This window comes from Euleptes europaea, chromosome 1, assembly GCF_029931775.1.
Source record: "Euleptes europaea isolate rEulEur1 chromosome 1, rEulEur1.hap1, whole genome shotgun sequence".
Classification (NCBI taxonomy): domain Eukaryota; kingdom Metazoa; phylum Chordata; class Lepidosauria; order Squamata; family Sphaerodactylidae; genus Euleptes; species Euleptes europaea.
Window position 1 is genome coordinate 4,830,290 of NC_079312.1, and position 27,742 is coordinate 4,858,031.

A 27,742-nucleotide genomic window follows, 5' to 3' on the forward strand; every position below is an offset into this window, starting at 1 on the left:
GTGAAGTGCATAGTCCTCGCGGCAGCGCGGGACAGCTATGCCCTCACATCTGCCCTGGAGGTCCGGTACAACGATGGCACAATGGATTCCGCCATCGTGGAGCGAACTGGGAACTTGTACCAGGGCGCCAGGAATTGGATCAGCCTCTGGAAGCCAACCTTCTCTACCACAACATAGGGAGCATCGTCCATGGCAACCATCTCGCTGATTAGACAAGTCGCCTTTCTTGTGGCTGCCCTAACCCCACCTCTCAGCATCCTATTGGCGCCACCCTTCCCACCAAACATCTCGTTCAGAGTGGTTTGGCGTGCCTTTTCTACTTTGGTCGATGCACGGGGTGCAACGTCGAGGAGAGCACCTGACAATGGCGGTGTACTGGCTCCTGGCCCCCTGGCCAACGAAGAACCAGCCTCTCTCTCCCCCTGGAGCAGCACCGCTTCTGGAGATGGTTCCGGAGTGCGGAGGTCAAGAGATGATGGACATCTTTCCCTCGACTGACCAGCGTCCTGCAGAGCTTGCACTGAGCGAGTCGTGGATCATCCTCTGCCACCTGGAAGTGCCTCCAGGCTGGGGATTTGAATTGGCTTCCATATGGCTTGGCCACTGCGGTTGCCACAGGAGCAACCTGCCTGGAGGTGCTTGGGGCAGACACATCGTGTCTAGGGAATCCGGGGGGAGGTGGCAGCAGGGGAAGGGTTTGAGATGGCAGGCACACCTGCACCTCCGCCATCTCTTCCTCTTGCACCTCCTCCACCCTCTCCTCCCAGTCCCTTGTGGTAGAACTGCTGCTGGGGAGTGGAGAAGCAGGCAAAGTCGACGGGCTGTTCAGCGACCGTGCAAACTCCTCCGCCACCTTTCTTGAAGTGGGGGTGAGATATGACAATGCATCCATGTCAAAGAAGCTCAACCCCACTTCCTCCCCAGACTGCCCCCCTCCTCCTCCTCCCGCTGCTGCAGGACAGGCTCCACAACAGTAGCATCAGGAGGAACAGGAGGAGGGACAGTCTGAACAGCAGCAGCAGTCCCCCACCCAATGCCAGCAGCATCTGTCATCACCTGTGCAGGGGTGGCAACTCCAGAGGCGCCCTTGGTAAAGAGGATCCGCCGCTGGATCCCGGAGGGCACCGCTACAGCTGATCCCTGTGCAAGTCGGGGGTGAGCCGAAGCCCTCCCCCTCCCCCTCCCCTCCACCCCTCTAGTCTTCTCCTTCGCTTTCCCCCCGGGGCCCCTCTTTCCTGCACGCCTGCCACTCATTGTTCCCCTGGGCCAAACTCTAGCTAACTAGTGTATTGTTGGGAAGGTTAACTGACTAGCTACCTGTCCCTCACCTGACCACTTTTTATGTACCCTCCCCCCAAAAAACTAACTATTAACAAGTGGCCCGGCCCTAACTTAACTTAACCTAACCTAACCTAACCTAAATAGCTGCTGAAATGTTAGATTCAGTACCTGGGGAACCTAGTCTAGAGAGTCCTGCCTGACCCTGGAGATGGATTTGTAAACCTTTTTAACAGGGGGAGGTAATGGCTGGGATAAGTTAAACCCAATCTAATTCTGCACTCCAACAATGGTTCCCTCAGGAACTAGGAGGAATGTTCTCCCTGCAAGGATGAGCACTACTCCCTCACCTTCGACTATATCTAGTAGCACAGCCGTCCACAAGACAGGCTAGGATCTACCCAACAACCGTTTCACCTAGTTATGATCTACTTAAAAGATCCCTTGCTGCTTTTAAAATCCTAGAAGGCCCTAGTCTTTTGAGAAGCTGACCGGCCCTAGAGCTTTAGTTTTTATTGCGAGGGCCCTAGGCCAGACGGAGCCTAAACAATCTTATTAATGCCAGAAATCCAGTGAGGAGGACACACAGCTGAAGCCCACCCTTCAAACCAGGGATAGAGAGAGGCGAGCTGACACACCCCAGGCAAGGGTGGCCAGGGAAAAAAACTGGAGAAGGGACACACAAATGAGAGGCGAGTGGGCACACAACCCCCTCGGCGGAATGGGAATAGGCCCCTTGCCCCTTCTCAAACCAGCGCCGCTGGGCTTGGCCAGAGTGGACCCTCAAGCATGGGGAAGGGGGGGAATAAAAGTCAACCCACTGGGCGCTCTTGCCTAGCGGCGGCAGGCACAGTCCACTCACTGCACCGCACTTTGCCCGGGTTGCCCCTTCTCAAACCAGCCCAGCTGGGTTCGGCTGGACTGGACCCCCAAGCATGGGGAAGGGGGGGTTAAAACCCACTAGACGCTCCTGCCGAGCAGCGGCGGTAGGCGCAGGCCCCTCACAATGCCGCGCCCCTCTGAAACCAACGCCGCGGGGCTCGGCTAGAGTGGACCCAAGCAAACCAAGCACCCTCAAACCAAAAGACCCCCAAACACCCTCAAACCAATTCCGCTGGCTGGACTTGGCTGGATCTCTCGCCCGCACCACCACCGCAATGGAAGGCAATGGAAGGCGGGACGGAAGGGGCAGGAATTTTTATACTCTTCTCCTGGCCCTTTCAAAAGTGAGAATCCCTGGTCTGATTGGCCAGAAGACCAAGCTTGGCCACCTATTGGCCTCGGCAGAATGCTGCTTACCAACTGACGGTTAAGCTGCTGTGCCTGCGCCGCCGCCAAACCCCGAATTTGCTGAATTTATTCACCGAACTTGCCAAATTCAGCTCCCCGTTTTCCCGCCTTTTTTGAGTTCGGTTCGTCCCTAACTAAAACTTGCCGAATCGGGGGAAATTCAGCTGTTTGTTCGGTTCGGACGAACCGAATCGACAGCCCTACTGCTCATATTTAACTTATGGTCCACCCATACCCCAAGATCTTGTTCACACACAGTGCTACCTAGAAGTGTATCCCCATTCCAGTATGCTTGTCCGTCATTTTTGTCACCCAGATGTAGAACTCGGCACTTATCCTTGTTGAACTGCATCTTGTTCATATCCGCCCATTGTGTGTTCAGATCTCATTGAATTCTATCTTTATCTTCTGGTGTGTTTGCTGCTGCTGTGAATTTGGTGTCACCTGCAAATTAATGAGTAGCCCCTCCACACCCTCATCCAGATCATTTATAAAAATATTGAAAAGTACTGGGCCCAGAACCAAACCTTGTGGCATCCCACTGGACACCTCTCGCCATTCAGATGAAATGCCTCTGACAACTACTCTTTGAGTATGGTTCTCCAACCAGTTCCCAATCCACCTAACTATCCTAGTCCACAGTCAGTTAGTTTACCCATCAAAGCATCATGGGGAAACTTGTTAAAAGTCTTACCGAAATCCAGGTAAACAACATTAACCACTTTCCCTCCATCCAGTAAGCTTCTCATTTGATCAAAGAAGGAAACCCGATTGGTCTGGCAGGACCTGTTGGGGACAAATCCATGCTGACTTCCCCAGATCACCAAGTTGTCCTTCAGATGCTTGCAGGTTGATCTCTTTAATATCTGCTCCGGTATCTTCCCTGAGATAGAGGTCAAACTGACTGGCCTGTAGTTTCCTAGGTCATCCTCTTTTCAAAATAGGCATGCCATTCGTCCTCCTCCAGTCTTATGGCACATCTCCCATCCTCCAAGAGGTCTGGAAGATACACATGAACACACGAAGCTGCCTTACACTGACTCAGACCCTTGGTCAAAGTCAATATTCTCTGCTCAGACCAGCAGCGGCTCTTCAGGGTATCAGGCAGAGGTCTTTCACATCACCTACTTGCCCAGTCCCTTTAACTGGAGATGCCAGGGATTGAACCTGGGACCTTCTGCATGCCAAGGAGATGCTCTACCACTGAGCCAGAGCCCCTTCCCATGATGGACACAGTCTTTGCAAGCTCCCTAGAAAGTTCTTTGAGCACTCTTGGGTGAATACCATCCGGCCCAGGGGACTTGTACTCACCCAATGCAGCCAGGTGCATCTCAGCTACATCTCTGTTCATGTCAACCAGCAGCCAGGACACCGTGCATGGCTTATTATCTCTAGATGAGCTTGTTCTCTTTTTCCGGGGGAAAACTGAGGCAAAATAGGCAATGAGCCTTTCTGCTTTCTGTCCTCTGTCAGACTCTCCATTTTCACCTAACAGTAGACCTATCACCTCTTTTCCCTTGCATTTGCTCCTTACATATCTAAAGAAACTTTTCTTGTTGTAGCATGCCTCCCTGGCCAGCCTCAGCTCACTTTGAGCTTTGTGTTGATCCACATTGGCTTCTTGGATCCCCTACCATGTTTCCTTCTTGTTGGAATAGTGAGGGCTTGAGGTTGCAAGAGCTCATGTTTTAGGAGAGCCCATCCTTCATATGCTCCTTTCCCTTCCAGCAGTCTTGCGCATGGAATGATTCTCAACAGGCCTCTGAGTTTATTCAAATCTGCCCTACCAAAATCTTACAGATGTGTGTGGCTATGAACTTCCTTGGTCCCCCACAACAAACTAATTCTAGGAGAACATGATCACTTCCCCCTAAGGTACCCACCACCTTCATCTCATCTACCATCTCTTGCCTGTTGGTCAATATTAAATCAAGTATGGCTGAGCCCCTCGTAGCTACCTCCACCATTTGATGAAAAAAGTTTTCCGCCAGGCAGGTAAGAAACTTGTGTAACAATGGTTGCTTTGCAGAGTTTGTCTCCCAGTACACATCAATGAAATTGAAATCACCCATCACTACCAGCTCTTGTTGTTTGGATACCCTGTCAAGCTGCTCATGGAGGGCAGCATCCACCTCCTCACCCTGGCTGGAAGTCTGTAGCACAGTCCAACCACAATACTATTTGTCCTCTTCTTATCCTCACCCAGATACTTTCCACTGGGCTGTCTTCCTCTTCTTCTAGTTTTTCTTGACAAGCAATCCCTCTCATCACATACAGCGCCACTCCGCCACCTCTTCGACATTTTCAGTTCTTGGAACAACTCATATCCATCCACTACTACATTCCAGTCATGGGAATCATTCCACCAAGTTTCTGCAGTGCACACTAAATCTTATCCCTCTGACTGCATTAGAAGCTCAAGCTCTTCCTATCGGCCAAGCTTTGGGCATTGGTACATAGACACCTGAAGCCGCTCACCTTTGTCTCTGTTAGATCCGTCCCTCCCAGGTGGGCCTCTGCTGTTTGCTCTCCCTCGTTTAAATCCCTACATTGATCTTCTCCATTAGATCATGGTTGCATTGGAAATTTGAGATACTAATATTCATTCAGTGCCTACTTAAAAACCTAGTGGTTTTATGGCTATTTTAATTGTGACTTTAATTTGCTATCTTGTGTGTGTGTGTGTGTGTGTGTTAAGTGCCGTCAAGTTGCTTCCGACTCATGGCGACCCTATGAATGAAAGTCCTCCAAAATGTCCTATCTTTGACAGCCTTGCTCAGATCTTGCAAATTGAAGGCTGTGGCTTCTTTTATTGAGTCAATCCATCTCTTGTTGGGTCTTCCTCTTTTCCTGCTGCCCTCAACATTTCCTAGCATGACTGTCTTTTCCAGTGACTCTTGTCATCTCATGACGTGACCAAAATACGATAGCCTCAGTGTAGTCATTTTAGCTTCTAGGGTCAGTTCAGGCTTGATTTGATCTAGAACCCATTGATTTGGGGGTTTTTTTGCAGTCCACTGAATCCGTAACATTCTCCTCTAACACAACATTTCAAAGGAATCTATGTTCTTCCTATCAGCTCTCTTCACTGTCCAGCTTTCACACCCATACATAGTAATAGGGAATACGATGGCATGAATTAATCTAGTCTTGGTGGCCAGTGACACATCCTTACACTTCAAAATCTTTTCTAGCTCCTTCATGGCTGCCCTTCCCAGTCTCAATCTCCTTCTGATTTCTTGGCTGCAGTCTCCCTTTTGGTTGATGGTGGAGCCAAGGAATAGAAAGTCTTGAACAATTTCAATTTCCTCATTGTCAGCCTTAAAGTTGTGTAATTCTCCTGTAGTCATTACTTTTGTTTGCTTGATGTTCAGATATAGTCCTGCTTTGGCACTTTCTCTTTCAACTTTTAGCAGTAGTCGTTTCAAATCTTCACTATTTTCTGCCAATAATGTAGTGTCATCAGCGTATCTCAAATTATTAATGTTCCTCCCTCCAATTTTCACTCCACCTTCATCTAAATCTAATCCAGCTTTCCTAATTATATGTTCTGCATATAGATTGAAGAGATAGGGAGATAAAATACATCCTTGTCTGACACCTTTGCCAATTGGAAACCATTCTGTTTCTCCATATTCTGTTCTAACTGTGCCCTCTTGTCCAGAGTATAGGTTGCGCATTAAAACAATTAGATGTAGTGGCACACCCATTTCCTTTAAAACCAGCCATAGCTTTTCATGATCCACACAGTCAAAAGCTTTGCTATCTTACAGTATGTATTTAATATTTACTTTTGCCTTAAAAAGCTGAATGTTTTTTTCCCTGTTGACTCTCGATTAATATGGTGGATGGTAGTATCCTTCTATGCCAAGAAGCCAAGATGGTAATCAGGGGCATAATCCTCTGGTGGTCCAAGCCCTATCTGGCTGATGGGTTCCAGAAATGGGACTAGGGGACCCTGCTTGACATTTGCCATAGTATCCCAAAGAGCTCTCGCTTATCCTCTTTGGAATGTTCTGGTGAACTTTGAGAGTCCAAGCGGTGTCACTGCTGGCGTCTGTGTTCAGGTCTCAAATGTGAGGCTCTTTGAAGCATTGGATGGGATCTCTTTCCTGTGTCCTCTCCTTCCTTCAAACAGGAGCCTACCCCAAAGCTGGAAGAAAGACCAAGCCACTATGTTCTATGTTCCTTTGGACTGCACTGTTCAAGGTTAACAGAGATATGGAGAGAGAAAATTTCACAGTACTTAAATTTCCTGCTTAAACATTTCCATTTCTAAAGAGTTCTTGTTTCCTAAAATTAATAGCGAACGGGTGCCTTTGCCAATACAATATTTAGTCTGTTTTGCAGTTTTGAAATTGTAATGAATGCTGTTCTTGTAAGAAGTTGGTTGCCATTTGGGGGCTGTACAGCAACTACAAGTAACAGTGCTGAGACATTCCTGTCTTAGTTAATGTGTTCACTTGTCTGGATAGCTTAGAGCAGTGGTTCCCCCTCCTTTTTGAGCCTGGGGGAATCTTTGGGAATTAAAAATAAGAACATAAGAAAGGCCATGCTGGATCAGACCAAGATCCATCAAGTCCAGCAGTCTGTTCACACAGTGGCCAACCAGATGCCTTTAGGAAGCCCACAAACAAGACGACTGCAGCAGCATCCTGCCTGTTTCACAGCACCTAATTTAATAGGCATGGTCCTTTGATCCTGATTCTGATATAGCATGCTGGGTGTGACTCCAAAATGGCTTCTGCAGGAGGCAAAGGCAAAGACCAGAGGAAGTGCAAGTGGAAGGGAGAAGAGGGATAAATACACTGGGAAGAGGAGTGGGAGAGAATGAAACAAATATTGGTGGCAGCTACCTCTCAAACAAAAGTGTCTTGCCATCCCCACTGAGCAACATCTGGATTAGAAAGCAGGTTTTCTTGGCCAGGTTGGGGCTTAAAATACACATGTAATGTTTTCCTTCTTTCTCTGTCCACAAGAGCTAATCAGAGGTTAAGAAGCAGGCAGAAATGTGGTTCCTAGAGAGGATACAAAAAGGAGGAGAGAAATACCCAAGTTCTCCAACCTCCTCCTTTTGGGATCCAGCTTTGTTTGCAGACGTGCTGGAGGATATAGGCTCAAGAAGCTGGGGGATCCTGGAGGGGTTTAGAGTGGCAGGGTGCGGAAGGGGGCAAAATCCCTTATGCTGGGCAGCCTTGGCCATAATTAGGACATAGAGAATAAAACTGATGCTATCCTACTGCTAATATACAAATCTATGGTGAGACTGTTGCGGTTCGGGCCGTTAAGTGCCTACACTCTTAGAAAGGACCCCTTCCTGAGAAGGGATATGTTCTCTTATTCAGTGAGACACCACTAGACCGGAATCAACGGTTCCTAGAAACTTGTTATGGTTCCTAGAACATCTCTTGAACACGCCAATAAATTTATAATACTGGACAAGAGTAGAAGTATAAAAAACACATTTATTTACATTATATAATATATGCTTTTTGGTTGCAAAGCCTTAAAATATCATATAAGGCTAGACATCATTAGTCTTAAACATGTTTATGTAGCAAGTAATCATTCACACTCTCTATGCCTCCATAAAGGAGTATCTTAGTCAGAATATACTCATAAAGTATCCTTAGTGCAATGCACTTTCATTCAGAATAGAAGGTTACAGAAATCCTGTCAAAATATGGTTAATTCTTTGGAGAAAGATTTGGTTAGAAGCATCCTAACTTAAATCATACAAAACATCATATTTCAGTATAGAAGACATACTATACCTTGCTGTGTCATCTGTAGTCCTCTAAGAATCTAAGGTCTTATGAGAACATATGAAGTTATCCCAGAGTATCTGTTTTTTCTAAGTCTTGAATCCTTTAAAGACTTCTATTAATATTCTTAACTGATCATCATTAAGATCAGGCATTGTCTATGTACATGCTATGCATATTCTTTCTAGTTTTAGACAGCAATGCTGAATATATAAATACTATGTGCTAGCTTAAAGCTGTTTAAAGTCTCTTTGGCTGTGCCAATCTGTGTATGCGCTGAACAATGTATCGGCATTGTGCATATCTCACAGAGTAAGAAAATCTCCTTTCCCTTCAGGAACATCTCTGGTCTCTTGCTCTGAGGAGGTTCAGAAGTCCCTCTGTTAAGTAGAGGACCTTCTGACACTATCTCAGAGGTCTAGCTATTAGCCCTGTGTTCAGGATGTTCTTTAGCATTGGTAAGCCAAATAGGTTTAGTTTGTAAGAATCCATAAATCCAATGGACTCTCAGTGTTCCAATATATGGAAAGATCACTGCACTTAGGTTCCCATTCAAAGGATAGGAATTCTAAGGGTCTCTATCCTCTTCTAGGAATAGAGCAGTCTCACAAGAAGACTGTAAGTAAGATATGTTGAAATATCCTTGATACTTCAAGATACCTCAGAGAACTGTGTCCACGCAAGGATCAGAGTCTCAATGTTTTACATCTCAGGCCTCTGAGATGGAGAAATGTTACTTCAGACAGCTGCAGTCTGCCAGCAATAACACTCTGAAGTACTGGCTGTACTGTGGCTTTATTTATACCATTTCTAAACTCATTAAGAGTAAAGAGAAATCCTCTTTCTTATCCGTCAAGAGGGTTACCTTTTATTCCCTTTGTCTGATATGATGAGCAGTGCAATAATGTTTTAGTAGCAGCTGCTCATGTCTTCATGACCATATTTGGACTTCCTTTCCTTTCAGTCCATTACTTAAAGTATAAACACTTATTTCTGAGTTTCATGATCACATTATATACATAATTTTTATACCAACCTCTTCAATAGGACAATACACAATAAATGAGACTACTTAGTAACTATATAACTCATAAAACACAATTATAGTTTACTTTGTCACCTGCAAAGTGACATTGTTTACATTTGTCAATTACATATCCTTGAGCGAGATTACAAAAAGCGTATTACTCATATCTTTGAAAGAACTTTAATGCCTTTGAGCTATAAAAAGCACAGTTTAAGCTATTAATGCATTCTTAGTACATTAAGATATCTTGAGACCTTGAGAAGGGCAAAAGTGTTCTGCTTTTGAGATTCTGACATCTGGCAACTGAGTCAGAAAGGTGATTTTGGTCACATCTTATTGATAGATAAGGAAAGGTGCTCTGCTCGTCCTCTTCAAGGAGAGTGACATAATTAGTTAGCTCTTGATAGAGCTGACCTTGAGAGAATTCTGTCAGCCTGTCAGCATTACACAGACTTTCATTATGCATTACACAAACCTCTGCAGTGGCTCAGTTTGCATGATGTGTTTAAGCTCTATATGGAATTAATTCTGCACATGTTCACAGAATACCATAATTATGTCAGAGACTGTGACAAGACCAACCTTACAGTGTTCTGTACAGTTCTGGTTGCTTCTAGGACTGTGTATTTTTTCAGGTAAATTTCAGGTTCGGGTTAAATGGGCCTGATTTTTTTTTCAAGAGACCCGAAAGGGGGCCTCTGCTTGCCAGCTCCCCTTCTCCTTCAAGGCTCCCACGAAGCCCAGTGAATCTGAGCCAGGGAACAGGGGGGCTGGATCCTGCTTGGGGAAAGGCTTCCAGTGGGGGGGTGTCTCCAGGTTCCCCAGTTGTTCCCCCAAATGTTTCTGGCTCCACAAGCAATCAACCCAAGCCAAGCCAAGCCAATGCAAAGCCCGTCTTGCAGAGTGGGCGGGGGGCTCCCTCTGCCGGCTGTCTCCACCCCGCAGAAACCGAGGCCAGCAAATCCCACTTCCTAGAGGGGCCGCCGGGGAAGCGGGTAGGGGAAAAGCCCATCTCCTTCCTGCCTGCCCAACGTGGGAATCGCGGCCTTTGTCGCTCTCGTCCTGCAGCTCCTTCCGAGTGAGTCAAGGGGGGATCTGGGGAGGGGGGTCGGGGAGGGGGCAAGGCTGGGGAATGTGGGGTGTGGTGGGGGGGAAAAGCCAGGGAGGTCAGAGGCGGGTCCCCAATCCAGGAGAGCCCCCTCTGAAGAGCCTCGGGGGCTTCTCCGTCTTGCGCGCCTCTTCCCCCATCCTCTCTGCAAAGGGATGGGGATGGGGGGGAGAGAGATGCAGCCCCTTCCCTGCATTGCAGAGGCCTCGTGAGTGATCCAGATTTGCAGGGTGGGTGGGTGGGAGGGAGGGAGGAAGGGGCCGGGGAGGGTGTGGGTGGGCCCTCTTATGAGGGGTGGGGGCTGCGAGTCAAGGAAAGGCTGGGTGAAGAGAGAGCTGGATTTGGGGGGGTTGAGTCAGACCCTCGGCAGAGGGGCTGCTTCAAGAGAAGCACGGCGAGAGGGAAGGAATCAGGGACTCCTGGCATTCCATGTGTTTGGGAATGAGGCACATTCAGAAGGGTGGAGGCTGCAGAGGGCAACACCCCCAGCAGAGAGCTCCCCGGGGACCAGAGGAGGCTCTTCCTCCGGAGGAGGGCATTGGTTCTTCCGGTGCCCAAAAAATTCACATTCATTCCTGCATGGGAGATGCTAGAATGTTTCAATCTTTGAGCCCATTGAAACAAAAAGCAGTTTATTTCCTGGCTCGGATGGTGGGAGGACAGGATGCCCCAGAATAGTTTAAGGGGGAAAGTCCACAGTCCTGGAAAGGCACACAAGGGGGGCATTTCCTGCTCCCTCCTTACAGAAAGAAGGTTTGAGTTTTCCAGGGTGCTGCAGGAATGGCTGGGAGGGATCTGGTGAGCTGAAAGGGGCTTTTGGGAGAGGGGAGAAAGTTAGGGCCAGGTTCTGCTTGTACTCCTCTCTTTAACTTCCTAGATTTCTCTGTATGAGTGTATGCGACATTGACTTGGATGAAAAAGACATAAACACTTTTAATTAGAAATCTATTGATTCTGTCTTTATTTAAAGGTCACAGTTACGGGCTCTGGTAGACAAAGGTTGCGATACCGCTATAAAAATAAATATTGTAATTTGCCATCTTGCTTTCTAATTTCCCCAAGTTGAAGGGCAATTTGGCTAACAAGTTACCACAGGAGCTGCAAGCCCAAGGTCGTTGAAACCTGTAAACTGGAAAATATAGCACTATGCGTAAGGAGATGTTTCAACTGTGGATCTACAGATCACTTGAAAAAATTTTGTACGGCAAATAAAAAAAGGCAGAGGAGGGAAGAAATCTTCATTTAACTACAACCAGCAAGCAACATTGGTGAGATTGGCAGCAGACAACAAGCAAGAGACATGGATTATTGACCCTGGTGCTTCAACTATTTTTGTCAATGATAAGAAACTTTTAATGAACTCACAGCAATCGTCTTTAGGACATGTAAGTTTAGCAGATGGACGTTCTACAACTGTCACATGCCAAGGGAGTGTGAAGTTTGAATGTTTGAACTATTGTTTTGTTAATGTTCTCTGTGTACCCTCTCTTGAGACCAACTTGCTTAGTATAAGTGTGCTAGATGCAGCTGGGTTCAGTGTAATGTTTAAGGATAAGAGCTGCAATATTCTTAAAGAGAACAAGGTGATGGCAGTTGGAAAACTGACGAACAGTGTATATGTGCTTGAGAACAGGTCAGTGAAAGCACAAGCTGTTGTTAATGAGAGTCCACATCACAAATGTATCCATTTATTACATCGCCGATTAGCACATGTAAGCTGGGGCACCTTAAATAAAACTCTTGCCCTGTTAGGCAAAGAGAAGGTGGAAGGGTGTAAGTCATATCTAGACTGTGATGTGTGTAAACAGAGCAAATCAAAAGCACATCCAGTGGCAAAGAACCACACCGTACACACCAATTTAGTGGGTCCGTTCCCAAATAGCTTATCTAAAAAAAGTTTTTTACTTGTATTGGTTGATGATGCCACAAGGTTTTCATGGGTGTACTCACTAGTAAAGAAGTCAGAGGTGTGTGAAACAATAAAAATGTGGGCAAAGAATGTGCAAAGACAAATAGGGCACAGTATTTGTAAAATCCAAAGTGATTTTGGTGGTGGTGAGTACATGTCTAGTGAATTGGCTAAATGGTTCAAGATCCAAGGAATAGAGCATAGAGTTGCAAATGTGGCCATGCCACAGGAGAATGGAGTGGCGGAAAGAAAGGCTGGAATTCTACAAACAATGATTAAATCAATGTTAGCAGATGCAGAAATGTCTATGGTGTTTTGGGCAGAAGCAGCCAAAAATGCTTGCTATATATTGAACAGAGTTTGGACCAGTGCAACAAATAATATCCCCTATAAAGCCTTGTATGGGAAAAATCCAAGTTTGGATCACATCAGAATTTTGGGTACCAAGGCATGCCTAAATATTCCATTGAAGCAACGTAGAAAAGGTGGTGCCAAGGCTAAGAAATTAACGTTCTTGGGATATCAGACAGGAATGAAAGCTTACAGATTTGCTGATAATTACAATGCGCTGAGTTTTAGTCGTTCAGCTGATTTCTGTGAGGATGCCAACTGGACCAAGATACATGCAAATGAATTACCATCTACTGTGTTATTGCCTATGCATAGTGAAACAGATAATATGCCAGAGGTAAAACAGGAGGTATATTCTGAGAGTGTACAAAGTACAGACCTAAGCACAGATCAGAGGGAAGTACCTAGAGTATCCTCTAGATCAACTAAAGGTATCCCACCTCAGAGGTATGGCGTGGTAGCAAATCATGTGTTTGTAATGGTGCCAAATAATTACAATGAGGTGTTAACATTGGATACTGAATTTAAAAAAATGCTTGGCTAAAAGTTGTGGAGGTGGAATATAACTCATTGGTGTCTAACAAAGTGTTTTCTTTATCTGAGTTGCCAACAGATAGAAAGGCAATAGGATGTCGTTGGTTGTATAAGCTTAAAAACCTGCCAGATGGAAATGTTAAATGTAAGGCAAGACTTGTAGTGAGGGGTTTTTCGCAAATTGAAGGGCAGGATTATTATGAGTCGTATGCACCCACAATACGCATGGAGACGATTCGAATAGCATTGACCAAGGCAGGAGCAGAAGGAATGTTTGTGAATCATTTCGATTTTGACACAGCTTATTTAAATGCACCCATAGAGGAAGAGCTGTATCTAGAGCAGATTCCAGGGTTCAAATGTCAGAATACTCAAACAGTGCTGAGATTGCACAAGGCATTGTATGGTTTAAAACAATCAGGACTTGCTTGGAACATATGTCTGCAAGATGCTTTGACACGGAAAGGATTTAAACAGAGTGTGTCAGATCCTTGTCTGTACAGTATAGAAATATGTAATCAAACCTGTTATTTACTTGTTTTTGTTGATGATGTGTGTCTAATCCATACCAAGGAACAATTGAAATGGTTTGAGAAAATTATACAGGAGACATTTAAAATGAAGCATCCGGGGCCAATTCAAAACTACCTGGGAGTGCATGTAACCAGAAATGCAAATGGTTGGTTTGAATTGAACCAAGAAACAAAAATCAAGGAATTACTGACCAAATATGGCATGAGTGAAGCTCATAAAGTGACAACCCCAATGACAACTAGCTATAACAGAGAGCCAGATGGTGAATTGTTCCAACAAAAGCAATTATATCAATCATTAGTAGGGTCACTACTGTATATATGTTGTTGGACAAGGCCTGATATATGTATAGCTATACACTGGTTCAAAATATTGTCGAAGGCTTTCACGGTCAGAGTTCATCGGTTCTTATAGGCTATCTGGGCTGTGTGACCGTGGTCTTGGTATTTTCTTTCCTGACGTTTCACCAGCAGCTGTGGCAGGCATCTTCAGAGGAGTAACACTGAAGGACAGTGTCTCTCTGACACTGTCCTTCAGTGTTATTCCTCTGAAGATTCCTGCCACAGCTGCTGGCGAAACGTCAGGAAAGAAAATACCAAGACCCCAGTTACACAGCCTGGATAATCTACAAGAACCAATATACACTGGTTGTGTAGAAAACTAGCTTGTCCTTACCAAAAGGACTGGGTAGCGGCGAAAAGAGTTCTCCGATATTTAAAGGGGACAATGTCACATAAACTGATGCTGAAGGCAGATAAAGAAACAGCATTAAAAGGTTACAGTGATTTGGGGAGAATACATTGATGGGAAATCAAGATCAGAGTGTGGACTGTATATATTGGGAGCATTGGTACAATGGAAGTCTATCAAACAGACTCATGTGGCCACAAGTTCGTGTGAAGCAGAGTATTCAGCTTTGAGTGACTACATAATTTAAACTGAATGGTGTATGCAATTGCTAAATGATTTAAATGTGAACTATAAAATACCAATACTGATAATGTGTGATAACACTGCAGCACAGCAGTTAGCACAGGATCAAGATGTGCGTACCAGAAGTAAACACATTAACATAAGATATCAAAATGTGCGTGATGCTGTGAGCAAAGCGTTTGTAACTTTGCAGCATTATAACACTGATAAAAATGTAGCAGATATTTTTACCAAATGTTTATCTGCTGAGAGGTTTCAGTTCCTGAGAAAAGAACTATGTATGTCAAACTTTGACTAGGGAGGCATGACAGCATGTAAATATGTGTAACTAGTCAGCAGTTTGAACAATAGACTGATCTAGTTGACAGCTAGTGTCATGTGACTAAGCCAGCCTGGACCGGCTTGAATGGCCTGTAAAGGGAACTTCCAGTATAACTCACAGTGACACAGCAAATGTATGTGATTGGTCAACTGTATGACTGTAAATATACGTGCATGAAATACGTGCAGATGTGTAGTGGTGGAATTGTTGATGTATGGCGGAGCAATTTGTCGGGGAAAACTGCATTCTGGACTGTGTAAATACTGTAAATAAATTGTACATAGCAGTACTGGTGTGGACTGAATTGCTGCCAGGTATACTCCTGCATTCCAGCTCAGCTGCACACATCAGCCCACTCACCAAACCTGTGGAGCTCCTGGAGCTCTTCACTGTCATCCTTGGTGTTCACCATTCTGAATAATTTTGTGTCATCTGCAATCTTGGCTACTACTCTGCTCACCCCAGTACTGATCCTTGTGGGACCCCCACTGTTGACTTCCCTTCATTGCGAGAAGTGTCCATTGATTCCTACTCTTTGCTTTCTGTCATTTTACCGATTTTTAAAACATAAGAGCCCCCCTCTCTAATCCCATGACTGCCATGACATTCTATTGGATGGCCTTTATGCTCCCCCCACAAATCCTGTAGTAGTGAATTTCCTGCAATATACAGGGGGTTGGACTAGGTGACCCTGATGGTCCCTTCCAACTCTATGATTCTATTCTATTCTACCCCACCCTCAGATTTTGATGCATGTTGACCATTCCATGCTGATTTAAGAGTAGCAGTTCTCCTACTAAGGGGTTTCAGACCGATAGCTGAATTACAACTCATAATGAAGCTCAAGACAATGTGTCCTGGACTGAATAGAGAGCTGGGATTCCTGTCTGATTACCAATGCTAATTTCTCCTCGCCTACTACCTCTCTACATTATCACACCTAATCCAATCACACCTGCTAATGTCATTTACTTGCTTTGGACATCTGCATTGTCATTGTGTGTCTAATTCACTCTTCTCTGCTTAAGGAGAGATGGGGTCACAGTCTAGCTGTAACTGAAGACATTAGCTGTGGCTAATGAAGGCTCATAAAAAGTGCAAGCACCAGGTAATTCCTGACTCATGGGGTGACATCACATCCCAGCATTTACTAGGCACTTTTTAAATTGGGTGGTTTGCCAGTGCCTTCCCCAGTCATCTTCCTTTTACCTCCAGCAAGCTGGGTACTCCTATTGAAGGCTCATACCCTGCCAGAAATTTTGTTAGTCTTTAAGGTGCTACTGGACTCTTGCTCTTTTCTACTGATATGGACAGACTAACATAGTATGCATGAAGCACTCTTGAGGGGACAACAGGAGAGAAAGGTATCTTAACAAATGGAAGAGTGCCCTAGATAGGAGGAAGGTGCATGGAAGAATGTGACCCATAGGAGCAGGAAAACCAGGAGTCATTCTGATCCTCTGTTGCTAAGCAATCAGTTCCAGGATCTCCCCATAGATATTGATTCTGGACCACTGGCACAAGGGCTACTCCCCCAACCTCCCCAAAGCTTGAAAGAAATTTCTCAAACTCCATTGAATGAGAGGGCTCGAGCTTCCGCTCCCCTCACTATTCTCTATAATGCAAAAAGCACCATTTAAAATTTAAAAAGCCTTTAAAAGGCTTTTTTAAAGTTTTCGGCACCAGGGAAACGGGTTAGGAGGCGCCGCAGCATTCCCCCCCACTAAAAGCTCAGGAATGCACTGAGCAGTTCCTCAGTGGAACAGTCTTCCTCGGGAGGTGATAAGCTCTCCTTCCTTGCAGGTTTTTAAGCAGAGGTTAGATGGCCATCTGTCAGCAGTGTTGATTCTATGACCATGAGAGGGTGGGCATCTTGGCCATCTTCTGGACATGGAGTAGGGGTCACTGGGGATGTTGGGGGGGGGAGGTAGTAATTAATTTCCTGCATTGTGTAGGGGGTTGGACTAGATGTCCCTTGTGGCCCTTTCCAACCCCACTCTATGGCTACCCATCGTGATTTACTTCCCAAGATAACACAAGGGTACCAACCTGGTACCAGGAAGACCCATAGTAACAGGATGTGGATCAGTGCTGGAACCTCTAGCTATGTATTTGGACCTGTTTTTAAAACCTTTGATCCATACCACCAGCTTATATCTTAGGGACACCATGGATTTTTTGAACCACATAAATAAGATACAATTACATAACGAAGAGATTATGTTTGTCACCAGGGATGTGGTTTCCCTGTACACTAATATTCCACAGGACGAGGGTATCGAAATATTACGAGAGAGACTAGATAGGAGAGATTATTTGGATCCATCCACAACATTCAGTTTTTTCGTCAGAATGAGAACATCTTTTGAAAATATACTGTCCTATACAAAAGGTAACTCGATGATGTATTCCTCATTTGGAGAGGCTCTGAAGAACTACTCCACCAATTTGGCCAGTATATCAATACTACACTCGATACTATTAAGTCTGAATTGCAACTTGATAAAGCCAGTCTGAATTTTTTAACGTACTGTTTAGAAGATCAGGCACAGCAATACAGACTGATATGTATAGGAAGTCAACAGGTGTCAACTCATTTTTAGCAGGCGATAGTTTTCATCCTCACCACCTAAAACGAAACCTGCCATATTCACAATAAATACTGAGCTACCACTGCAGTCTGGAAGCAGATTTCTGTAAACAGGCTCACATTCTAACAAGGCAATTATTTGCTAGGGATTCGTCAAACAGGCCTTTTACAAGGCTCCAAACACCTCAAGATCATCATTATTAACTCCCAAGGGGGAGACAGAACACTGATAGAATGGTGATCTTGCTTACATACAACAGAACATACATTCAAGCAAGGGGCATAATATAGAAACAGTGGCACCTTTTATCTGGGGTCCCCAGTGTTGTGCCCTGCCCCATTTGCATTCAGGTGAGCTAGAAATCTCAGAAGTATGCTGGTCTGAAGCAGATTGAGTGATTCTGCTGCAGAAAACAGAACTATTCCGAAAGGAAATTTCCTGTGTGGTCACTGCTCTGGGTATGCGCTCTCTGCAAAAACAAACTTTTCATAACTCATCCAAGGACAGAACTGTTCCCTTCAATACTCTAGTAAATTGTAATTCTAAAGGCATTATCTATGTGGTGCCCTTAGAAACTTGTGGTGGTCTGCTAAAGGTATCTTTTGTATTTCTGCATTGTTGATGAAAAAGCCTCAGATGGAGATATTTCCCCTCAACCCCTTCCCCCTGTTGCTTAGCTGATGCACACATTCCACTGGGTCAGGGGTCGGCAAAGTGAGGCTCCCGAGCCGCAAGTGGCTCTTTGGGCCCGAGTGCGGCTCTTCCCACATGCGGGCTCGCAGGTCGCGAATGTCGGTCCAGACGGGGTGGGGTGGGTGCGGGGGAACGAGACGAATACCAGCATGGCAGTACCAAAAGGGGGCGGGAGAGAGTCTGCGCAGGAGGCTCTCGCGTGACGAAGCAGCGACCGCGTGCCGCTGATGCTGGTGGGCCTGCTGTGGGGATTGGGTTTTTTTTAATCAGCGGAGGGAGCGGCCGCCGTGTCGATATTTGTACGGTAAGCCCAAGTTTTCTTTTAGGATTGGGAGGGGTTGTGACAGAGTGTCCCAGCCTCTAATTCGCATTGCGCCAAAGGACGCGCGTCGCCCGGACGAGGAAGCCCCGCGCGGCACCTTTCTCTCCACTCTTGAGGCTGCCCGGAGGGGAGGGGGAGGCAGAGAGCGAGCTGCCTCCTTCCTCTCGGGCTGGCAAGGGGAGTGCCAGAGCGCGGCACTCCCTGCAGTGTAGAGGGGGGCTTGCCAACGACGGAGGGGCCTAAGCCCCGAGGCGCCCTCCCTGGCCCCGCCTTTCTCTCCACTCTTGAGGCCACCCGCAGGCCTTCCACCCTCTACATTGAACAAACTGGCCAGTCACTGCAACAAAGATTGAATGGACATAAGTCCATCAGAAACCACAACACTGAGAAACCAGGTTGGGGTTTTTTTTTTTTTTAACCTTTCTGGACAGTCAGTTGCTGATTTAAGAGTCACGGTTCTCCTCCAGAGGGGTTTCAGAGGGCGATTAGAAAGAGAGAGAGCTGAATTGCAACTAATAATGAAGCACAAGGCAATGCATCCTGGGTTGAATAGAGAGCTGGGACTCCTGTCTCCTTAGAGCAGTGGTTCCCAACCTTTTTTTGACCAGGGACCACTAGGACTTTTTTGTTCGGTGCAGGGACCCCAAGGTTCAAAATAAAAATTCTGAGAATTTGAAAACAAACTTTAATCATAACTGTTAGTTAAACATTAAACTTAGAATAATATTTGAATGTATATATTTATAATAGAGAACTTTTAATTGAAAATATTAATTTATTATGGGTTTATAACTTTGTTTCGTGGACCTTAATTTAGTTCTCGCGGACCCCTGGGGGTCCATGGACCCCTGGTTGGGAACCAGTGCCTTAGAGGCTCCAGGAAGCCTGGTGAATCTGTGTCAGGGAACAGGTGGGCTGCATCTTGCTCGGGGAGGGGCTTCAAAGGAGGGGGGGGAGAGAGAAAGGGCCACAGCTTCTCTGGCCAGAGGTAATTCAAGGCTGTGGGGGCGGGGAAGTGGAGTCTGCCCCTTCCCCCAGATGCTTCTCTGCCCCTCCCGGTCCTCCTGGCCCCGCCGCTCTCTCTCTCTCTCTCTCCCCCCCCCCCCCCCGAGCAACTGCAAAGTCTGCAGTCTGGGGTTTGTATCCTCAGCCAAGGAGACCACAGAAGGGCAGCGAGCGCGGAATCCTAGAGCGGCCACTTCCTGTCCTTCCCGCCGTCCGCCCGCGGGACGGCGGCCGTTGTGGGGGTTCTGAGGCCGGAAAACGGCCGCTCCTGCCGAGTGAGTCAAGGGGGGTCCCGAGGGTGGGGAGGGGGGGCGGGAAGCGAGGTCAGAAGTGGGTGGGTCCCAATCCTGGAAGGAGAGCCCCCCCCGGGGGAACGGCTCCCTCCGGCTCTCCTCTTCCCTCCCTCCTTTCTGCATAAGGCTGGAAGGGGGGGCGGGGGGGGAGATGCAGCCCCTTCCCTGCATCGATTGATCCAGGTTTGCAGGCTGGGGGGGAGGGAGGAGCGCAGAGTCTGGGGGGGTCCGGGGTGGGGGGGGCTTTTGATTCCTTTGGGGGGGGTGTCACCGAGCCAAGGAAAGGCAGGGTGAGGAGGGGGGCTGTGTTGGGAGGGCGACTGTTTGGAGTCAGACCCTCCCCCCCCCACAAGCAGGTTCTTTCCAGGCGAGGGGCTGTTTCGAGAGGGGGGGGGAGGATGTGAAAGAGACCCCTGGCATGTAAAGGAGGCGCGTTCAGACGGGGCCGAGTCTGCAGAGGACGTCCCGGAGGGCAAAGCCCCGAGCAGAGAGCAGAGAGGGGACAAGAGGAGGGAAGTGTATTTCCTGGCTCAGTTGGGGGGGGGGGGAAGTGTCCACAGTCCTAGAGGGACACATGAGTGTCCGGGGGGGGGCGTTTCCTGCTCCCTCCCTACAGAAGGAAGGCTTGAATCTTCCGGGCTGCTGCAGGAATGTGTGGGAGGGGTCTGGTGAGGTGAAAGGGGCTTTTTGGAAGGGGAGGAATGTAGGTTCAGACACTGTCTATGCAAGACCCAAAGCATTGAGAAAGGAAGGGGGGAGCAGTGAACTGGGAGCCCCCCCCCCCCATTCTCACACCCCATAGTCTAGTTTTAGCTCCTGATTTGTGGCCATGGTCATGATGTGTAATTTGGTAGTAAATCTGGAATGATTCGATGAAAAAACAGCGAGGATTCATGTAAAGAGAAAAATCACATGATTTCATGAGGTTCAGTTTTAAATTAATCTACATCCCACTTTTACCCAGCCCCCTTTTGCGCCCAACTTCAACGGAGCTGCAGCATTTCGGTAATCTTTTTGGTCCAATTCCTGTCTGTAGGGCACCCAAAAGGGTTGCGGGGGGGGGGGGGGAATCCTAGGTGTGCAGAAGTGGGTCCTGGGCATACATTTCACCCTCCAGGAGCCATGGAAGATGGAAAGCCACAGAGCATTATTTTGGGGGGAAAGGACAAAGGAGGAGGGGGTGTGGAGACGGACACCCCCTCCCAGTCAATGATATGAGCTTTTCAGGGCTCTGCCCCTTCGTCTCCACATCAGCTCTGCAGATGGATTTTTTAGGATCTGCTCCTAAAGAGACTGACTCCCCCCCCCACACACAAAAGGATGCTTTGTGACAAAGGCGGCAGAGACCCTTATTGTCCACTGTGAGGGGGGCTCAAGAGTTGGGGTACTCCACATAGGGAGAAAAGGCACACTCCTCCCCCTCCCCACTCCACAGTGCCATTCTCTGAGATGGCTGAACCAGATGGGTTACCCCGTGAACGCCGTGGCAGCCCTGTTGAGCTCCTCAAGCATCTCTGATGGCGGCTCGGCTGAAGACCAGTCCAGCCTCCCCTGGTGTGAGCACTGCTCCTGATGGAAAGGAAAGGAAGCTTTTAACAATTTCTCTGCAGCACTGAAAGGGTTGAATGGACAGGAGCCTTTTGCTAAAGAGGCCAAACAAGTCGTGGGGGAGAGGAAAAGATGAAAGGGTTTTTTTCCTGTGGGGGTGGGAAGGTTTGCTGCACAAGGGAAAAGTCCTGCAGCCAGATCCTGGGAGGTTTACTTAGAAGTAAGTTGTTGAGGGATAAGCTTTTACATCTTGTTAGGGAGGACGGCTGGGATCTTTCTCAGCCAGGGTGCTCACGGGGTTGCCAATTCCCAGAGGGCAAATCCCTGGACGTTTGGGGGTGGATGCTGAGAAAGGCTGGGTTTGGAGCTGGGGGCGGCTCAGTGGGTTATAATGCTATTGAGTCCACCCTCCATTGCAGCCATTTTCTCCAGGGGGAACTGATCTCTGTCACCCCGTGCTAATTTTGGGGAAATGTCACGTTCCATTTGGAGGTTGACTACCCAGTTAAGGCACCAGTTTTGCTCAACTGTCCAAGTAGAGATTGGGGTTTTTATTTAGGAGCTGGCTATTGTCAGCATCTTTCAGCACAACAAAAGTTAAATGTATGGAACTGGCATTCTATTGCAGGTCATTTTAATTCTGCAAAAATCAGCAACCACACAACAGGCCTGGAGATCAGCTGTAATAGCAGGAGATCTCCAGCTAGTACCTGGAGGTTTAACACAAATATTCACCTATGCTGTACACAGAACGTTCAATCTAAACATCAGCACTCTGGCTCAGTACTATTGCACCAGTTATGCAATACTAGAAAAAGCTATTAGAAACATAATACATAGAAAAACAATGAGTGCAATAAACACAAATCTACAACAGACATACAAAGATCAAAAACCTTACGAAAGTAGAACAATATATATAGGGAAGTATTTTAGATTTGTGTTCATTGCACTCATTGTGTTTCTATGTTTATGATGTTTCAAATAGCTTTTGCTAGTATTGCATAAATGGTTTAATAGTACTGAGCTGGAGTGCTGTTGTTTAGGTTGAAAGTACCTGGAGGTTGGCAACAGTAGAGGAGATAAATTCAAAGATGCCGTTCCTCACATTGATTACATTATTCGTATCCCAGCTTTTTTGCTTTAGAGGGACTCAAGGAGGCTCAGAAGAAAAGGCAGACAAAACTCGGCTGAGCTCTTCAATCTTGCGAATAAACAGAGTCTGCACATGAAGGGCAGCATAGCTCTGAAAACCAGTTGCTAGGGGCCAGGAATAGTGGGCAAATGTGTTTGGTGCTGATGCTTAGCAGGGCATCAGATGGGCCACTACAAGAAATAGGATGCCGGAATAGCCCAGCACCTTTGGGGAGGGGCTTGGTTGGATGTGACGTCACATTGATATTGCTTCTGGCCGAAAACCTGGATGTGACATTAGTGGGTCAGATGCTCTGGACACTTATTGACATTATCCTGAGTTTCCAGATGTGCTCAATTCACATGTAGTTGTTTTGCTGGATGCGTCAGTGAGGTGCCATGCTACGTCATTTCCGCCTCCCTCTTTTCCTCCCACCTCCCATTTTCCTCGGGCATGTGCAATGGCCCTAGCTGGTGGGAGAAAAGCCTGCCTGGGCCTTTGGTCTGATCCGGCAGAAATGCTGTCTTGCTTTAGAGCTCCAGCATTCCCAGAACAAGTTTCAAGTATCAAGGGAGTCTGAAACGTATGAGCAGCATTTAGAGTCCCCCAAGGCTAATTTACAGCCCCCTTGTGCTTTTCTAATTTACAGCCCCCTCTCCCACAACTTATTACAAAGTGTTACAATTTTTTTGAGCACGCATAGGGCTCGCAGCCCTAGGAACGTGTGTGTGCGTGTGTGTGTGTGTGTGAGAGAGAGAGAGAGAGAGAAGCACGATTCACGCGAGTAAACAAAACGAAGTTGAGGATAATACCCTTTCTTCCACTTTTCTCTCCCTTGCAGGCAGTGAAGAGACACTGTTGATCCATTCTCTTTGCGGAGGTGTGGAAACAGCTGCTGAACCTCCAGTCCAGGTAGGGGAGATGAACGGGGGGCAGCTGGGTACCCCCTCCTTTCTGAGGGTGGCTTTTCTCCTGCAATTGTTGTTAAGGGGCTCAGGCAAGAGGCTCTGAACTCCACTACTGTTACACATGCCAAGATCTCCATCCTGGACTCTCCCAGAACACACACCTCCTTCCAGAGTGTCACCTGGTGCCTGGCATGATCTCTGACGAGGGAATCTGCTTTTTCTTTCAGACCCCGGTTTCCTTTGAGAAGGTAGCTGTGTATTTCACCCAGGCAGAGTGGGCCCTGGTGGATCCGGACCAAAGAGCGCTCCACAGGGAAGTCATGCTGGAGAACTACGGGAGCTTAATGGCCTCTCTGGGTAAGGAACTTTCATAGGTGCTGGAGGAGCAAATTGCTGCCAATACAATTGTGCCACTGGGCTATTGTGGGAATTAAAATTCAGTGACAAAATTTGAACAGCAATACGTTTGTTCCTTTTTTGGGGGAGCCTCGAGATAGTGGGGTGGCAGCGAAAGCAATATGCAGCATGGTCAGATAGAGGGGCCTAAACAGCCTGGCTGGCCCAGGGACAAGTATAATAATAGTATTAATAAGCTTTTATTTATATCCTTCTCTCCCCCGGCAAAGCGGGGATCAGGGCAGTTAACGTCAAGTTTAAATTCATTAAAATACAATCCAACATAAAGGATATTAAAACAGTTTAAATACCGCTGAGTTGAAGATCATCAAAATTAAATGGCGCCAATATAATTCCTTGTAGGGAGAGCTGTTTCTACAGTGGCTACTGTTGAACTTAATATAAGAACATAATAAAAGCCATGTTGGATCAGACCAAGGCCCATCAAGTCCAGCATTCTATGCCAGCCAGGTGCCTCTAGGAAGCACCCAAACAAGACAACTGCAGCAGCACCATCCTGCCTGAGTTCCACAGCACCTAATATAATAGGCATGCTCCTCTGATACTAGAGAGAATAGGTATGCATCATGACTAGTATCCATTTTAACTAGCAGCCATGAATACCCCTCTCCTCCTCCTCCTTCCAAGTTGGCAGCCATCACCACATCCTGGAGCAGGTAGTTCCACAATTTAACTATGTATTGTGTGAAGAAATACTTCCTTTTATCAGTTTTGAATCTCACCCTCCCGCTTAGTATTATGAGAGAGAGAGAAAAGCTTCTCCCTGTCCACTCTCTCCAAACCATGCATACTTTTATAGACCTCTATCAAGTCTCCCTTAGCAGCCTTCTTTCCAAGCTAAAAAGCCCTAAGCATTTTAACCACTCCTCAAAGGGCAGTTGCTCTAGTCCTCTAATCATTTTAGTTGCTCTTTTCTGCATTTTAATGCCAGTACCTCGGGGGTGGGGGGTGGAAATGAGTGGACAGAACAAATAAATAAAGCACTACACTTGATGATGCCGGGCTTCTTTCTTGGACCCCAGTTGGGCTTAGTAGAACACAAGGGTGGCTGTGTTCTGTGAGAAGGAACGCTTAACGATCAATTACGCAAAAACAAAAGTGATGGCCTTTGATAAACATCCCATTTATAGGAAGTGGAGCATAAATGGACAAAGGCTGGAACGGGTGACTTGATTTAAATACTTAGGAATTATAATTCAGGACTCCAACACTAGGTCTGCCCACAACACCTATATTGCAAATCTTGGTGAGAGATCTGCCCCCTCTGTAATTAGTTGACTTCGGACAAAGGGGCACATTATGTGCCGGCCACCCTTAAGCTTTTTCAGGCAAAAACACGAGATCACTGACATTTTTGTCATCCTATCACTCTTGCACCAGGAGCCTTTATTTGCTAGAAATAAACAGCTATAGGAGGGCTTTCACATTGGCTAAGTGCTCAGCCTTACCGTCTGAATCATAGAATCATAGAGTTGGAAGGGACCACCAGGGTCATCTAGTCCAACCCCCTGCACAATGCAGGAAATTCACAATTTCCTCAGGAGCAAAATACTGTGTGTCTGCAGTGAAGGTAGGATGTCTTAGAGTAATCTCTATGAATTACATAGAGCAAATTACAGTAGTCTAGCTGTGGATCACCATAGCTAGGTCAGTTTGAGGCAAGTAGGCGACAAGCTGTTAGACCTGGAGAGGACAAGGTTGTGGGGGAGGGGAAGGAATGTGATTTGTAAGCCATTGTGTGAGACTAGTGTGTTAAAAGCAGGGTATAAAAACCTATATAATCATCAACAGAAGAGAATCAGAAGAGCTTCATGACAAGTCAAACATGAACAGTGGGGGAATGATTCTTTGTCACTTTATGAGGGAAAAGTACATGTGGGGAGTATGGGGAGTGGAGGGGTAGGCAGAATATAAAAGCTACTCACTTGGGGGACCTAGCTGGGGATAAGGTTTGACTAGTGGAAATTTTTGGGAGGGGAATGAAGGTCTGATACAGGAAATTCACACCCTTTAATGAGCAGTGCCTTTTGGGTGGCTCGGTGTTTTGTTAAGTGCTGACTGGATATCTTTCTTTTTTCCAGCAGCATATATGGAGGAGAGGGCTGGGGCATTCCAGGGGTTGTCTTTGAGAAAAGCCAACAATGATGACTCCCAAAGAAACTTTGGGGATGGAGATGCACCACAGAGGCAGGAGGGAAGCCATGCAGGCCAGAGGAGGGATAAGCCCATTATGTCCCAAGGTAGAGGCTTTCATGAAATCCCAGTCCAAGAAGAAAGGTCAACCAAAACAAGAAGGAACAAAGGCCTTTGTGCTAACCAGAGAAACCGCTCCAGGGAAAATGAAAATGAAAGTGTGGTCTTTGGAAAAACCTTCAATAAGAACCTGAGTGTTATTTCTAAGAGAAATTCCCTCAGGAGAGAAACCCTATGATTGCGTGGAATGAAGAAAGACCGTCAGTCGGAAATCAGCCTTTACTTCACATCCTACATTTCACTCCGGTGAGGAGTTATATACATTGTTAGACTGCAAACCAAGTCTTTCTGATGCAGCAGGCTTTCATGTCCCTTTAAAGTATCTATTAATGTACCCTTCAATGTACAGCAGGAAAAAGCCGCTGAAATGTTTTGCATGTGGATGCTCAGACCTCCTTGTGTGGGTGCTAACAGGATCTCTTTTCATTCCAGCAGGGGATGATCACTGGAATGAGGGTGATGAGGAAGTGCATCAGCTACTGCCAGATAAAGTGAAGAAACAATTTGAATGCTCAGAGTGTGGAAAGAGATTCAGTCAAACTGGCCATCTAAACAGGCATCTAAGAAAACACACAGGAGAGAAACCTTTTGAATGCTCAGAGTGTGGAAAGAGATTCAGTTTCGGTGACAAACTTCAAAGACATTTCAGAATCCACACAGGGGAGAAACCTTTTGAGTGCTCAGAGTGTGGAAAGCGATTCAGTCAGAGTAGCCATCTTCATATACATCAAACAACCCACAAAGAGGAGAAACCTTTTGAATGCTCAGAGTGTGGAAAGCGATTCAGTCGCAGAGGCGATCTTCAAGAGCATCAAAGAACCCACACAGGGGAGAAACCTTTTGAATGCTCGCAGTGTGGAAAGAGATTCAGTCGCAGTGGCACTCTTCTACGGCATGAAAGAACCCACACTGGGGAGAAGCCTTTTGAATGCTCTGAGTGTGGAAAGAGATTCAGTTACACTGGCACTCTTCAACAGCATCAAAGAAACCACACAGAGGAGAAACCTTTTGAATGCTTTGAGTGCGGAAGGAGATTCAATCGCACTTTCGATCTTCAAGAGCATCAAAGAACCCACACTGGGGAGAAACCTTTTGAATGCTCGGAATGTGGAAAGAGATTCAGTCTGAGTGGCAGTCTTCGAATGCATTTCAAAACCCACACTGAGGAGAAACCTTTTGAATGCTCAGTGTGTGGGAAAAAATTCAGTTTCAGTAGCAATCTTCAAAGCCATGTCAGAACCCACACTGGGGAGAAACCTTTTGAATGCTCAGTGTGTGGAAAGAAATTCAGTTTCAGTAGCAATCTTCAAAGCCATGTCAGAACCCATACAGGGGAAAAACCTTTTGAATGCTCAGAGTGTGGAAAAAGATTCAATAGCAGTGGCACTCTTCAAGAGCATCAAAGAACCCACACAGGGGAGAAACCATTTGAGTGCTCAGAGTGTGGAAGAAGATTCAATCACAGTAGCCACCTTCAAAGGCATCTAAGAACACACACAGGAGAGAAAAGTTTTGAATGCTCATAG

General features: G+C 46.5%; 1 protein-coding gene across 1 annotated transcript; it reads left to right on the plus strand.

The window, feature by feature from the left end:
• Positions 1-445: 445 nt before the first annotated feature.
• Positions 446-27,742, plus strand: LOC130493212 (zinc finger protein 124-like). Its single transcript, XM_056866945.1, has 6 exons — positions 446-556; positions 768-869; positions 21,391-21,511; positions 23,480-23,550; positions 23,774-23,903; positions 26,877-27,742. Exons 1-6 carry the CDS (start codon positions 446-448, stop codon positions 27,740-27,742), a joined length of 1,401 nt encoding a protein of 466 aa, XP_056722923.1.

Excerpts from the sequence above, each read along its gene's own strand:
- LOC130493212 (XM_056866945.1), top strand. The coding sequence starts at position 446 with ATGGTTCCGGAGTGCGGAGGTCAAGAGATGATGGACATCTTTCCCTCG. Across the intron at positions 870-21,390 it reads CCACCTTTCTTGAAGTGGGG|TGCCATTCTCTGAGATGGCT; the intron begins GTGAGATATGAC and ends CCCACTCCACAG. Across the intron at positions 21,512-23,479 it reads CCAGTCCAGCCTCCCCTGGT|GCAGTGAAGAGACACTGTTG; the intron begins GTGAGCACTGCT and ends TCTCCCTTGCAG.